General features: G+C 45.0%; 1 protein-coding gene across 1 annotated transcript in view; it reads right to left on the bottom strand.

Annotated features, from left to right (window-relative positions):
- The window catches only part of RYR3 (ryanodine receptor 3), a 567,299-nt gene that overhangs the window by 60,264 nt on the left and 493,298 nt on the right, over positions 1-13,737 (bottom strand). The window contains exons 66-67 of the mRNA XM_010844173.1: positions 10,010-10,330; positions 7,501-7,741 (exon numbers count right to left, since the gene is read on the bottom strand). Of these exons, the coding sequence (XP_010842475.1) occupies positions 7,501-7,741; positions 10,010-10,330 (562 nt within the window). The remainder of the gene's footprint in view (positions 1-7,500; positions 7,742-10,009; positions 10,331-13,737) is intronic.

Raw genomic sequence — 13,737 nt, forward strand, 5'->3', positions numbered from 1 at the left:
GGCCACCTCATGTGAAGAGTTGACTCACTGGAAGAGACTCTGATGCTGGGAGGGATTGGGGGCAAGAGGAGAAGGGGATGACAGAGGATGAGATGGCTGGATGGCATCACCAACTCGATGGACATGAGTTAGATTGAACTCTGGGAGTTGGTGATGGACAGGGAGGCCTGGCATACTGCAGTTCATGGGGTCGCAAAGAGTCGGACATGACTGAGCGACTGAACTGAACTGAAAAGTTGTCTTGCCTCTAATCATCTTGCACATTTGAATTATATTATATTTTGAAAGGGGTGGATGATTTGCCACTTTCAAATATCTGTGTAAAGTAATGCACTAGGAGTTAAATTGTGTATCATCTTTCTTAAAGAAAACTGTGGCTCTCATGAATGGTTTAAAAAACTCCATGTCCCTTGGTGCCTGCAGGGGAATAGCTATCAAAAGCCAGTTCCCTATACCTGGGATATCAGCCTGAGTTGTCCTGAGCTGCCTGTACCTTCTGCCCATTCTGCCCATTACTAGGCTAAGGAAGAAAGTAAAGACTCGTAAGGCCAAGACCACCTGTGGACGCCTCTCTCATCTCCTTAGTTCCTCACTGCTTGAGTTCTAGCTTCATGGATGTTTCTGTTTAATCTTTCTTGTTTTCTCCTTCAACTAGCCTCTGTTTTATAGGTAGACACTACAGGTGATCTGCCACGTTTATTCTCCTCCTCTTCCTTAGGAAGAAAACCCCATTGTACCCTGGGTGGCACTGCGTGCTGCTAAGATCACATTACCCAGCCTCCTCTGAGGGACACCTGTGGAACTACACTCTGATGAGCTGGAAGAGGAAGTTGTTGGATAAGCCTCCTGGAAGAGCTGTCTAAAAAGCTATAGAACAGTCTTATGGACTCTGTGGGAGAGGGAGAGGGTGGGAAGATTTGGGAGAATGGCATTGAAACATGTGAAACGTCATGTATGAAACGAGATGCCAGTCCAGGTTCAATGCACGATGCTGGATGCTTGGGGCTGGTGCACTAGGACGACCCAGAGGGATGGTATGGGGAGGGAGGAGGGAGGAGGGTTCAGGATGGGGAACACATGTATACTAATTAAATAATTTTCTATTAAAGAAAAATAAATAAATAAAAAGCATCAGATAGCTGAAGGTGCCCTCCTGCCTTTCTACTTCCTCTCTGGGATGAAAATACGACAGCTTAAACTCTAATTGGCATGTTGCACCATAAAGTAACTTTGAAGATGGAAGTCAGTGTTAAGGACAGGAAGAGAGAGGGGTGAGGAGCAACAACACTGGCCATGGATTGGATATCTCTGCACTTCTTTTATGTGTGAGATTTAACTTCTACTTTAAGCTACTCTATAAGGTATCCATCACTAGGGGCCAAATGCATCCAAACTTGAGGCTTGAGATTGGTAATGCTTTTTGATTTCTTTCATATTGATTTTTCAGGAGCGCCTTTTCAGAGTCAAGTGTCAAGTTTTATCAGAAGTACCAGCCGTTCCTTCTGCCGAGTTCTAGCTTAAATGAGCTTTATAGGCTTGCCCTATGCCTCTAGTGGGAAGAGACAAGGGCACACGTCCTACCCTGCCGAAGAAAAGTCCAGCCACAGGGAATGTGACCTGCAGGAACGCTGAAAACAAAATATCAGGTGAACATCTGCTCACAGGAGAAAGCAGCAGTTTTTAATATCTTGGCTTTCAGCTCAGTGAATTTTGTTTTGAACATCCTTCTTGCAAGAGACAGATTTTTTACTCTTTGTTTTTAGTGAGGGTCCTTCTTCGGGTTCAGAATGGTGGGTCACATGAACCCCCCATTAAATGCTTTCTCCCAGGCACATAAATTCTCTGCTCCTCTCAAACCAGACTAAGACAATATTTGCAGGAGGGCAGAACCTTGCCTCTCCATTTTGTCCGAATCTTTTCCTACCCCCAAACGAAGTAACCAGGCTCTGTCCCCGCTGCTCCCAGCGTTTCACAGAATTCAAGATCTCTCTCAACATTCAGACAATTGATCCTTTTGGAGGTAGTTAACTGAATGTGGGTTTCTTTCATCATCTGCTCTCTGTGCTGCCAAAAGGCAGCTGGGAAATGCAAGGCTGTAGGCGCGGAAGAAGGTTGGACTTAGAGGTAAAACAGAAACAAAAAGCAGGAGAACAAAATCTTGGAGAAAGGCAAGAGTGAGAAGAGTTAGACTGCTATTTTCAAAATGACAAGTCGTCAGGTTTTTGAAGAAAGTAAAGCCAGTTATCAGGCTTTTGAAAGAAAGTAAAGCCTTGCTCCTGTATTCACGGTCAGGTTGTCTGACTAAGCGGTAAGAGCTTATCTCTGCCTTGTTCCTGAGCCTTTTATAGAGGATTCAGCCTGAGGCAGTCACCGCACAGGATTTACTTGGATTCCCATCAACAGTTTGAGAGATGAGTTTTCACTCCAAATCGCACAAAAGCTGTTCGTCTCTGTTCAGGGTCTCTGATTTCCAGAAACGAAGCTGAGAAGCTGATTTGTGTACAGAGGTTTGTTGAACCTATGTTGATTTATAACCTCCCAGCCTGAGGAGATGGAGCCCTGAGTTACCAGGCTATGACCACAGCATGCCTGGAACTCTCACTCCTTCTGGGTCATTTTCAGGCTGATCACTGACCCGCCAAAGCTTCTATTCAGATGTCAAGGAGACCTGACACACTGCTGTGACAGGGCTGAAGGAAGTACAAAGATTTAATACAACAAGAGAAAACAGGGGAAGACAGGGCAAGATGGCTCTCTTCAATATTTAAAGAGCTGCTTAGGGAGAGACTGGAGGAGTTTTGTGGCTCTAAAGAGCAAAAGCAGAGCTGATAGGAGTTACAGATCTGAACTCAAAATGGTTCAAAGTTGGGGGAATTGGATGAAGGCAGATCAAGGTATAAACATCCAGTTATAAATAAGTCCTAGGGATGTAAGGTTAAACATGACTCATCTGATTAACACTGTATGTTACATGAAAGTTGTTGAGAGTAAATCCTAAGTTTTCTCATTACAAGGAATAAAGACTTTTTTGTCTTTTATTTTGTACCTGTGTGAGATGATGGACGTTCCCTCCGCTTACTGTAGTAAGCCTTTCTTGATGTATGTAAGTTAAACCATTCTGTTGTATACCTTACAGAGGGCTTTGTATCAATCATGTCTCAATAAAACCAGAAGAAAAAAATGAATGAGAAGGAGTTGAAAAAAACGACTTGAAATGTCTGACACTAGAAGGGGAAGGCACGCATGGGTCCAGCTTTGTCTGTTGTCCATAACCGTGGTGGATAACGAGAGGAGGGAAAGGCACCACTAGGAAAAAGGAAGGGGGTGTTTATCTGTCCAGTTAGATGAGCCGACCTCTCATATTCCTGCCAACTCCACAGTCCTGTACGTCCAAGCCAGCCAATTCTTTAGGGTGAAGAAAGGACTCAAGGAAGGCAAAGGCACACACATAGGAAGGAAGCATTTATAAGTGAGGCTCAGATAGCCTTAATGCTCCCTGGTGCTCAGGGAAGAACGGGTTGAAATGTGGGGATTAATGAATTAATGATGATCTCAAAGACTCTCTGACATTGTCATTTTTAGCAACTTTCAAATACTACGTAAGTGGAACACACTCTATCTTGAGTCTTGATTGTCAATAGTGGCAGATGCAACGAGAGAGCTATTTCAGGAGCAATCTTACCCTACTCTCATTCTTGCTTTCACCTCAGACTGACAAATTTCTTTGCTAACCTGCTAACATAATTATGTTATCATAAATGACTAAAATGATGACCCTGAGAGCAGGATTTCTTTTGAAAAAGAGAGTAAAATTGCCCATAGATAGTTAAGGAATTATATACACACATACACCTATATATAGTGTGCATATGTGTATTCTGCAAAGCTAAACATAAGTAATCTTAAGCAGATATTTTAAATAGGAAGTATAATTTACCTTATGAAATAAATGCTAAAATAGGCATATCCAGACCTATTCCCTGCCCATGACAGAATGGCATACCACTCAAAAATTAGCAGTGTTCCCCCAAATGTCTCTAAGTCTTTTCTGTATCTACAATGGGGTATTTTAAAATTAAACCACTCCAAACTTCCATTTGAGGGCTCGAAGCTCTGGGAAGGTGTGGTTTAATAAAATATCTATTTGGTCTTTGCCTTCCACTGGGACCAGCTGTTCTTTGTTCCTTGGCCTGCTCGTGAACATAAGGTTCCTATGCTTTCATGTCCTCCTTGTTGTTGTTGTTCAGTGGAGAAGTCTTTGCGACCCTATGGACTGCAGCACACCGGGCTCCTCTGTTCTCTACTATTTCCCAGAGTTTGCTCAAAATCATGTTCCTTGAGTCAGTGATGATCTAACTATTCTTATTCAGCTTAAATTCCATGATCAATGCTTATAATTAGCCTTCATCATACTCATTTTGCAAAACCCCAACCCTGGTTAAATCCAACTCTCTACCTAGTCTCAGCCTGTACGTGGCAGCCAAGTTGGCTGGAGAAAATCACACCTTGCTGATGATCCCACTTTAAGTCCATGACCACAGATCTCAAGTGGGGCCACTGATGCTGCCTTGCAACCACTGCACTCCCCTGGTCCATCCATTCCCCCTACTTGTCAAAGCCATTGCCCCAGATCGTCTGCTTCCTCCTCAACCCTCCAAGTACATTCTCCCCACCCTCCCTCTCAGTTGATGTTCTTGCTTCCTACTTCACTGAGAATGGAAGCAACCAGAAAAGGACTCCTACAGACTGCCAGCCGTAACACATATGGGCGTGTGTGCGCATGTGCATCTGTCTGTCTGTCTGTCTGTCTTGCCAGCAGCAGCACCCATGCCCCCTGCCCTCCTGCCCATCACTGTAAATGAATGATCTCAGGCTGATCCTCTGCCTGTTTGAATGCATTGCTTTAGAAATTCTCTCTCCCTCTTACATCAGCAATTTCTCTTCTCTCCAGTGGCTCATTCCCATTCATAAAGGAACAAGTTGAAAAGTCCCCCATCTTAAAAACTCTCCTTTTGAACCTATTCTGCATCTAGCTAGCAGCCCATTTCTCTCTTCCCCTTTATAGTGAAACTCCCTGTGGGACTTCCATAACGTTCCAGTGGTTAAGAATCTGCCTTCCAATGCAGGCTACGTGGGTTCGATTCCTGGTCGGGGAACTAAGATCCCACATGCTGTGGGGCAACTAAGCCCACACACCACAACTAGAGAAGCCCACGCACTGCAATAAGATGGCCTTGTGTCCCAACAAATAAAGCCCACGCAGTGCAACTAGAGAAAGCCAGCATGCTGCAAAGAAGACCCAGAGCAGCCAAAATAAAAAAAACAAAAACAAAAACCTCCCTGAACAAGTTGTCTGTAGTGCTATCTCCAAGTCCTTTTCTCCTATTCTCTTCCAACCTACTCCAAAGAGGCCTTCAACTCCATCATTTTATTGATACTGCTCTTATCAAGGTCACCAATCATTTATTCGTTATTCTTTCCTCCTGGAAATCCTTTGTGAAATTGGTACCTAGGACACAACACGCTGTTGGTTTCCTCCTGTCTCACTGGTGGCTTCCTCTCAGTCTCACTCGTGGTTCCTTCTCTTCCGCCTGACCTGTGTACAAGGGCTCAGTCCTTGGAACGCTTCTCTTTCCCTCTCAAGCCTTTATTTATCTCATTCAGTCTCATGGCTCTCAAAGACCACATACCAATATGTAGGCGACTCTCAAATTCTTAGGTCCACACCAGACCTCTCTTATGAACTCTGGACTCATATAACTGCCCACTTGACATTTTCATTTTTATATGGAAGCAGCAACTCAAATTAACATGTCTGAAAGGGATCTCTTCATCTTCCCCTAAAAACCTTCCGTACCCACAATCCCCTCCAACTTAATTGTTGGGAACTCCCTCCTTCCATTTGCTCAGAATCATCTTTGACTCATCTCTTTTCTCTTATTTCCAGTCTGCATGTCCCAAAGACTCTACCTTTAAGATGCTGGGTCCAGAATCTGACATATTCTGTCAACTTTCATTGCTACCAACTGGGCCCCAGCCAACACCAACTCTTTTTTTTTTTCCTTTTAAATTGTAGTAACATACATGTCAAATTACTCATTAGCAACATTCAGTACATTCACAGTGTTGGACCACCACTATGACTATCTAATTGCAGAACATTTTCAGGACTCTGAAAGGAGACCCCAGTCCCACTAAGCAGTGGCCCCATCCCTCTCTGCCCCAGGCCTGGCACCAGGACTAGGATTAGGGCACCAGGATTAGGGTTAAGGTTAGGGTTGGTTTGCTCTGTCAACTCCAAATCACCCTCAGCCCTTGACTGGGCCACTGTAAGCCTCCCAGCCAGCCTCCTCACCTCCTTTATTTGCCCTGATCCATCACCACTGTGCTTGAAGACGGAGTCAGATCACATCACAGCTTAGCTTCAACGCTGCGCCAACCTCTCATCTCACTCAGAGGAAAAGCCCTGTACTCTCGGCCCCGAGGAGAGAAACTGGCCACTCTGACGTCTCCTGCTGCTCTCCCCACCCCTCGACTCCTCTCTCTCTGGCCTCCCTGTGACTCCCTGAACATCCCCACTCGTCCCTCCCTCAGGGCTTGCACCGGATATTCCTTCTTCCCAGGAACAGACCTCTTCCCCAGATCCACATGGTTTCCGACCTCACCTCCTGCAGGTCTGTGTTCAGATGTCGCCTTCTCAGTAACATTCTTTTAAAACTGCCACCTGGCACTCCTGATTCCATTTACTTTGCTTGTAATAGTTTACTTAGGTAAGTACACTGCTGCTGCTGCTAAGTCGCTTCAGTCGTGACCGACTCTGTGTGACCCCAGAGACGGCAGCCCACCGGGCTCCCCCGTCCCTGGGATTCTCCAGGCAAGAACACTGGAGTGGGTTGCCATTTCCTTCTCCAATGCATGAAAGTGAAAAGTGAAAGTGAAGTCGCTCTGTCGTGCCCGACTCTTAGCAACCCCATGGACTGCAGCCTACCAGGCTCCTCCGTCCATGGGATTTTCCAGGCAAGAGTACTGGAGTGGGGTGCCATTGCTATAGGTAAATATGTAAGTACATAGGGAAGTATATTGTAAATGTCTAAGTACTTTGTTTATCATTTGCTCACCCCACTCTCTTGCCAGAGTGAAAGCTCCCTGAGCCAACATCTTTTTTTCTGTAGTGTTCTTGCCTGTCCTCTCGAACAGTGCCTGGCACACAGTCAGTAATATCTCTTGGATGAGTGTGTGACAGAAGAGCAGAGGGGCGGAAGGGGTTGTTGCCACCCTTCTTCAGTGGCCTGTGAGGATGGACTGGGTGGCCATGCCACTGATCATACAGAACCACTGGGCAAGGAAAGTGCTGCGCAGAGGTCCCACAGCAGGGATGGAGGCAGGGGGGTGGGGGTAGGGGGCGCTGGTGGTGGCAGCCGTGACCTCCCTCTCTCGCCTGTAACAAAACCCAGTACCACCCCTCCATCGGGGGCCGGCCCTGCCCAGGTGCCTCTGTACCTGTTGTTGTCCACGTAGCGGATGAGCATAGGGTAGAAGGCATAGAGGTCTCTGCAGAGGACAGCAAACTCGTCCAGGATGAGCAGCTCAGCCTCCTGCGTGTCGCCCTTGCTGTCAGCTCTCAGCTGCTCCTCCTCCTGCACAGTTTTGATGGCCTTCTTCTTCAGCTTCTCCAGGGTCGGGATGAAGTGGCTTCTCAGCAGGTCTGGCCTGGCTTTGCTGATGATCGGTTGGGCGTACACTGTGTTTGCAAACAAAGGGCCTCCCCCTCATTCCACAAGTTATGACAGTCGAGAAAAGGAAAGAAGGGACACTCAATGGTGAGGCTATGGAAAGCCCTTGACTCACACTGGCACCCTTCCTTCATCTTCCTTTTGGCATGTCTGTCTCATGAAGTCACAGTTGCTGGGCTGGGGGTAGGCACGGATGGAGCTACAGGAGAAGGTCCCTCTTCCTGTTTTGCTTCTTCAAGTTATGAGAAGAGCCACCCCTGAACTCTTCAGGCATGGCCCTTGTTATATCTCTGAGCTCTTCATAACAGACCATCTTGTTTCATTTTAGAAGAGTGACTTTGGCTCACTAGCTACGTTATAAACTCCTTGAAGGAAGTCTTTTATTTATATAAACAGCACTGTGCTGAGTCAAGAGTACACACTTAACACTATGCTTTCTGGTTATTTTATAGAGAAATCTCTTAAAAATACACAAACCCAACCATAGTTCTCAGCCCCCAAGACTTGAGAACTGCCAGCCTATTATCTTGGGGCTCCTCTAGGCCCTGAGAAAAGCAGACAAACTACTATCATCTATAATGAAGAGGCAGGCTAGGGTGGCCACTAAAAGTCAATGAGCAGAAACAAACCATCAGTAGGACTTGGGACTATGATTCTGGCCCTCTTAAAGAGAAAGATAAAACCTACATGTCTCATTGACTTTTTAAAATGCAATATCCTAATGGTCGAATGCATAATAAAGGTCAGAATCAGAGTAATTATTTAGATATGTGAAAAAAAATTCTCAAGAGTCATGAACCATTCGCAAAGTACAATATGTATTTTGTGTATTTCAAAGTTCTTTCATGTAGGGCTTTTCAGTTGGAAACAGCCTATATTCCAGCACTTTTTCATCTCACTGTGCCTTATTTTTTGCTTTCATAAAAAAGACTTTTTTAGAAAGAGAAGGTGAAGGCAGTTCTCTGTTGCAATGTGTTAATCAGAAGTCGAAACTTCGCACTATGATGGCTCCCATTTCATACCCGGTCCTCACCTGGGTGCACCTCTGCTCTGGACCTGGAATCAGAGAGGTTCTTCCAGATATGGGTGATTTGAGGTTGCTCTTGAAAACTGACCTTGTTTACACACCAGGAGCGAAGTGACCTGACTGAATGAGATCTGGACACCCTTGTGAAATAACAGGCCAAGTTCAGTTCTCATCAGTGTGCTGTGACTTCTTTCCTTCGTACCCCTGGGGAATCTAAGGGAGTTAATTCTTTGATTTCCTTCCTTCCCTTAATCCAGATCTACAAATGTAGAGCCCTCAACAAATTACTTAAGGGTTAACAATATTCTTGGGCTAAAAGATAAGAAAGGAACACCAATTTACCTATTCATATGTTCCCAGGGGTCTTATACTATCCAGGAGCCGTCAGTAACCAAAGTATTTATTAATATAATTTGAATCTCAGTTCATTTCAGAGACAGGAAGAGGGTAGGAAGTTTTCTTCCTTGGTCTTGCGGAGGGGTATCTACTTATTTGTCCAGGAAGCTAATAGCTCCTATTGACCCAATGGCTGTGTTTCATGGTCCAGGAAAGTGTAGGGGTGAAACAGCTATGGTGGAACTGTGTATCTAAACTGCAGGTCTATCAAAGGCAATGACTTTAGCTTCTGTCTCCTCTGACTTTACCGTGACAGAGGACCCTAAAATCTTCATGGTTTCCTGACTGTGGAAAGTGTGGTTATTAATTTTCCAATCCTCTCCTCTTTTGAGAACAGAAAATCAGCAAGTAACACTCACTAGGAGCCTACTGCATGCAAGGAGTTCTAGAGGAATACAAAACAAACCCAAAATCAAAGTGACGCTACTATGAGCCTAAATCAGAGAGTGTCTTACAAAGCATAAAGTGAAACACAAATGCTAGAAACTTACAGTACAGCCCAGGTGGGAGTGAGTTTCGTACATGTGGAAAACACACAAGGTCACTTACCCAGAAAATATGAACAATTATTACTGTAAGAGCAAATGGGATTCTTAAGTACCAAAAGCAAATGAGAAATGATCATCAGAATCTTGCACAGTTTATTAAGAAGGGCTTCCTGGAGATTTGAGGGGCTGGATTAGTTGGGGAGTCAGGCAGGAGCATTTGCTCCAGGAAGCCCTATAAGGGAATAAGTCAGTTCTTTTTACTGTTAAATATCTAAGGTGGGGAGCGGGGATAGCTTAATGATAGACTAAGAGAAGAAAAAGAGTCTAGGCATCTCGATGCCAGGGCTGAAAGACATGCGTGGTACCTGCAATGCGCTTCATCCAAGAGGCCTCGTCGATGCCCAGGTTGTTGTTGATGATTTTCAGAATGTTGCCCAGGATGACACTGAGGTGTTCAGACGTGACCTTGGTGCACCAGGGCCCTGCACTGGGGGGCAGGTGCTCGGGCCCCCGCTCCCACCAGTAGGACAGGTAGTTGCAGAGCATGGGCAAGATGACCTCAATGACGTGGGGCATCTCTGTGTACCGGGCCCCTGACTCGGCCAGGTCGTTGATTTCCTTCATCAGGCCTTCCAGCTGGGGGATGTCGGGGCACATCTCCTCCACTGTGTCTGGCATCCCCAGAACTGACCAAGAGGGTACAGGAATAATAAAGGGACAGTGATTCAAAACAAACAGAGTGCAACCTTCTCTCTCTGTCCACCCCTCCTTTGATCTTGAGACATAATTTTCCACCCCAGAACCTTAAACAAGCAAGCACTGGATACGTAGGAGCTATTGTAAAGGCTGCAGCTTCCAGAGGCTGGGTTATCTTCTAGATGTTCTATTCAGGTCAAAACACTTAAACTGAATCTTAAAGGAACACAACAGAGACACGGCTGAGGGACATTTCACAAGACTTCTCTGTGAAAAAATCAGTCTCTTGGCTTCTCTCTCCTGGCCTCAGTGCATGCACTGCAGGAAAGGCAGGACTCAAAACAGAAAAGCAACCCATAGATACTGAGCTGCCAATTTGTGGTTCAGTCACCTAGATCATGTCTGTAATGTTTTGAAAAGGAAAAAGAAACCTCTTGCATCAAAGATTCTTTTAGCTGGACCAGAGACAACGCTTTCCATCCAGTTGAAACCTGTCAGGGGCAGGGGGTGGGAAACATTGCACATCCACTGATTTCTGCATTTACAAAAGAAGATTGATGATCTGAAGTAACCTTTGCCAAGAGCTCTTGTCCATCACTTAGACCTTTTTGTTTTTGAAGGCTTATAGGCAAGGAATAGTGAGTTAGCCCTGTCTTTTCCTCACAGTGAATAACTGAGGTCACTTCGCTGAACAAGGACAGACAGGATGAGATGACTACAGAGTTCAACATGAAATGTTGTCAGGTACAAGAATGGTAAATGGAAAAAGCCAAGAGGATATCTGTCCTGTTCTTCTTAAGGCAAAGGACACTCTTTTCCTCCAAGATAGGAGGAGAGACCAGATGCAACCTGAAGTTGCTGATGGGTGAGATGCAAATAAGGGCTCTGTGTGGCAAGCCATGGCCTAGTTGAGGAAGAAACAAGAATTGGAAGTTCTGCAGAGCATCCTGGTCGGCAGCTCATGTGCAGACTCCACCCACAAGCTAAACTTCTTAGAGTGGGGCCAAAGCATCAGGCACCACGGAACCTAGGGAGTCAGAGAAGCAACAGGAAAATGTGGTGCCTTTTAGATCCACTAATGGAGCACATTAGATCCACTAGAAGATTTGAGGAAATTATTTTTGATATTAAAAGTAAAGCACAAAGTCCTCAGGAATTTCAAAGGAAAAAGCAGGAAACTTCAAATAAAATGTGACATTTAGTGAGTTGGGTTCTACCTTTAGGCCCTGTGCCATGGGGTTACTGCTGGTGTGAAATCTCTCTTTTCTAGATTTTAAGTCCATAGGAATGGAAGGGTTAATGAAGAAAAGGCCACAGCAAAGGCTTTGGCTTTTAGGAGTATCAATCAATTGAAGAGTCTGTCTTGGTTTCCTTCATGACTGTACTGCCTAGAGCAAAGATACAGAAAAATCCTGTGAAGATAGACTAAGATGAAAAGAGAATACAGGCATCTTGGTTCCTGGGCTGGGGTGGGGAGGAAAGGCATTTGTGGTACTTTCATCCAGGAGACAATGAATCTGTAGCTGATACAATCGGTTCTACAGGATGGTGTGCAGCTGCAAATCAATGGACTCAGAAGAGCCTCCCTGCTATGGAGGAGGCCCTGCCGGGGGTGTCCTAACACTTGCCCTAATTATGTTTTTCTCTTGCTATTGGTATGGCCTTTGGTAAGTAGAAGGCTGATTACTCTTCCTTGGAAGTTAGGAGTAAAGCAATGTCCTTTAAATCCAGACAATTCAAAAGGACTAGCAGCATGAAAGCCAAAGAACATCAAACTTCTGTGATTTACAGCGAAGGGAATTATACAGGTCAGACACAATCCATTGCCAATGCTGGTCATTTGCAGAGAACAAGTCTGGCCTGTACCTTGCTGCAGAGCAATAAGAATCAGGGGTGACATCAATGTGGGGGTCTGGGGAGACTCTCACAAACAAAATCATTTGACACGTACGGTGTCAGATAAATAGGTACAAATGGTGAAGTCAAACATTCTACCTTCAGGCTCTGCACACAGAGCAGTGCCAACGGCCACAGATGCAATTGAAGTTTACAACTGTTGGCTATAAAATTATACATGAGAAGGCTAGGAGCATGTGTGTGTTTAAATGTCACACAGACAATCCATCGTCATAGACACTTTTTTTTCCTCCTACCTAACACAGAGTTGCTTGAGGTTGCTTCATTGGAGTCATTATAATGACCTTTAAAAGTTATTTATATGTAATTGGTCCTTGAGGGGAAGAAACATTTGCGATTCCGGTGGTGTTTTGTACTTCAAATGCCACATAATAAACCGGCAGAATGAATGCTGCTGAGTTATCTACCTGAAAGCTCAGTTGGGTCCTGTTAGAATCAGACTCAAGACTGTAAGGGGGAACCATTAGAACACACTGTCCTTTCATCTTCCACATCAGTGGCTCTCAAAGTGAGACTGTCCTGCCAGCAATGGCAGCATCACCTGGAAACTTGTTAGGACCTTTGGAATCTCGACTTACTGAATTAGAAACTCTAAGGGTAGGACTTGGCATTCTTCAACAAGCCTTTTGAGTGATCCTCATACATGCTATCAAGAGAGAACCATTGGGAAAGACTGAGTTCGAGTCCACAGCTGTATTTTTTTCACCAGGCAGCTCTTCCCTCAAGATGACAGCACCAGAGAGCACCACTTCTATAGTATTACATGGAAACCTACATGGAAACTGGACCTCCTTCCTCTCTGGTTGATTTTTTCCAATAAGGATTTGAAAAGTAAACTTGGCTGGTGAGTAGGATGTTTTGGTTAATCTATTATCCTGACTGGGCTTTCCTAGTGGCTTAGTGGTAAAGAATCCACCTGCCACTGCAGAAGATGCAGATTTGATCCCTGGGTTGGGAAGATCTCCTGGAGAAGGAAATGGCAACCCACTCCAGTATTCTTGCCTGGAAATCCCATAGACAGAGGAGCCTGGTGGGTTATAGTCCATGGGGTCACAAAGAGTTGGACACCTTAGCGACTGAGTATACATGCACACAGATCTAATTCTACTCATGAATGGAGTCAACAACAAGATTCTGATTAATAAACCACTGCCACACGTAACCAAAGATTTTATCTAGCACACAGCTAGATAAACCTTTTCTAGACATATCTTAACAATTTTGGATGAGTTAAAAAATTCTCCAGGATGTTACAAGATAGAAGACACCCCAATATGAGTAACTCTGCTGGCAAAATGGACTACAGCCCGCCAGGCTCCTATGTCCATGGGATTTTCCAGGAAAGAATACTGGAGTAAGCAGCCATTCCCTTCTCTAGGGATTGAACCTGGGTATCCTGCATTGTGGGTAGATTCTTTACCATCTGAGCTACCAGGGAAACTTCATTAATTGAGATGCCCAATTGACTGAAGGCTTGATA

This window comes from Bison bison, unplaced genomic scaffold (genome assembly GCF_000754665.1).
Source record: "Bison bison bison isolate TAMUID 2011002044 unplaced genomic scaffold, Bison_UMD1.0 scf7180017864197, whole genome shotgun sequence".
NCBI lineage: Eukaryota > Metazoa > Chordata > Mammalia > Artiodactyla > Bovidae > Bison > Bison bison.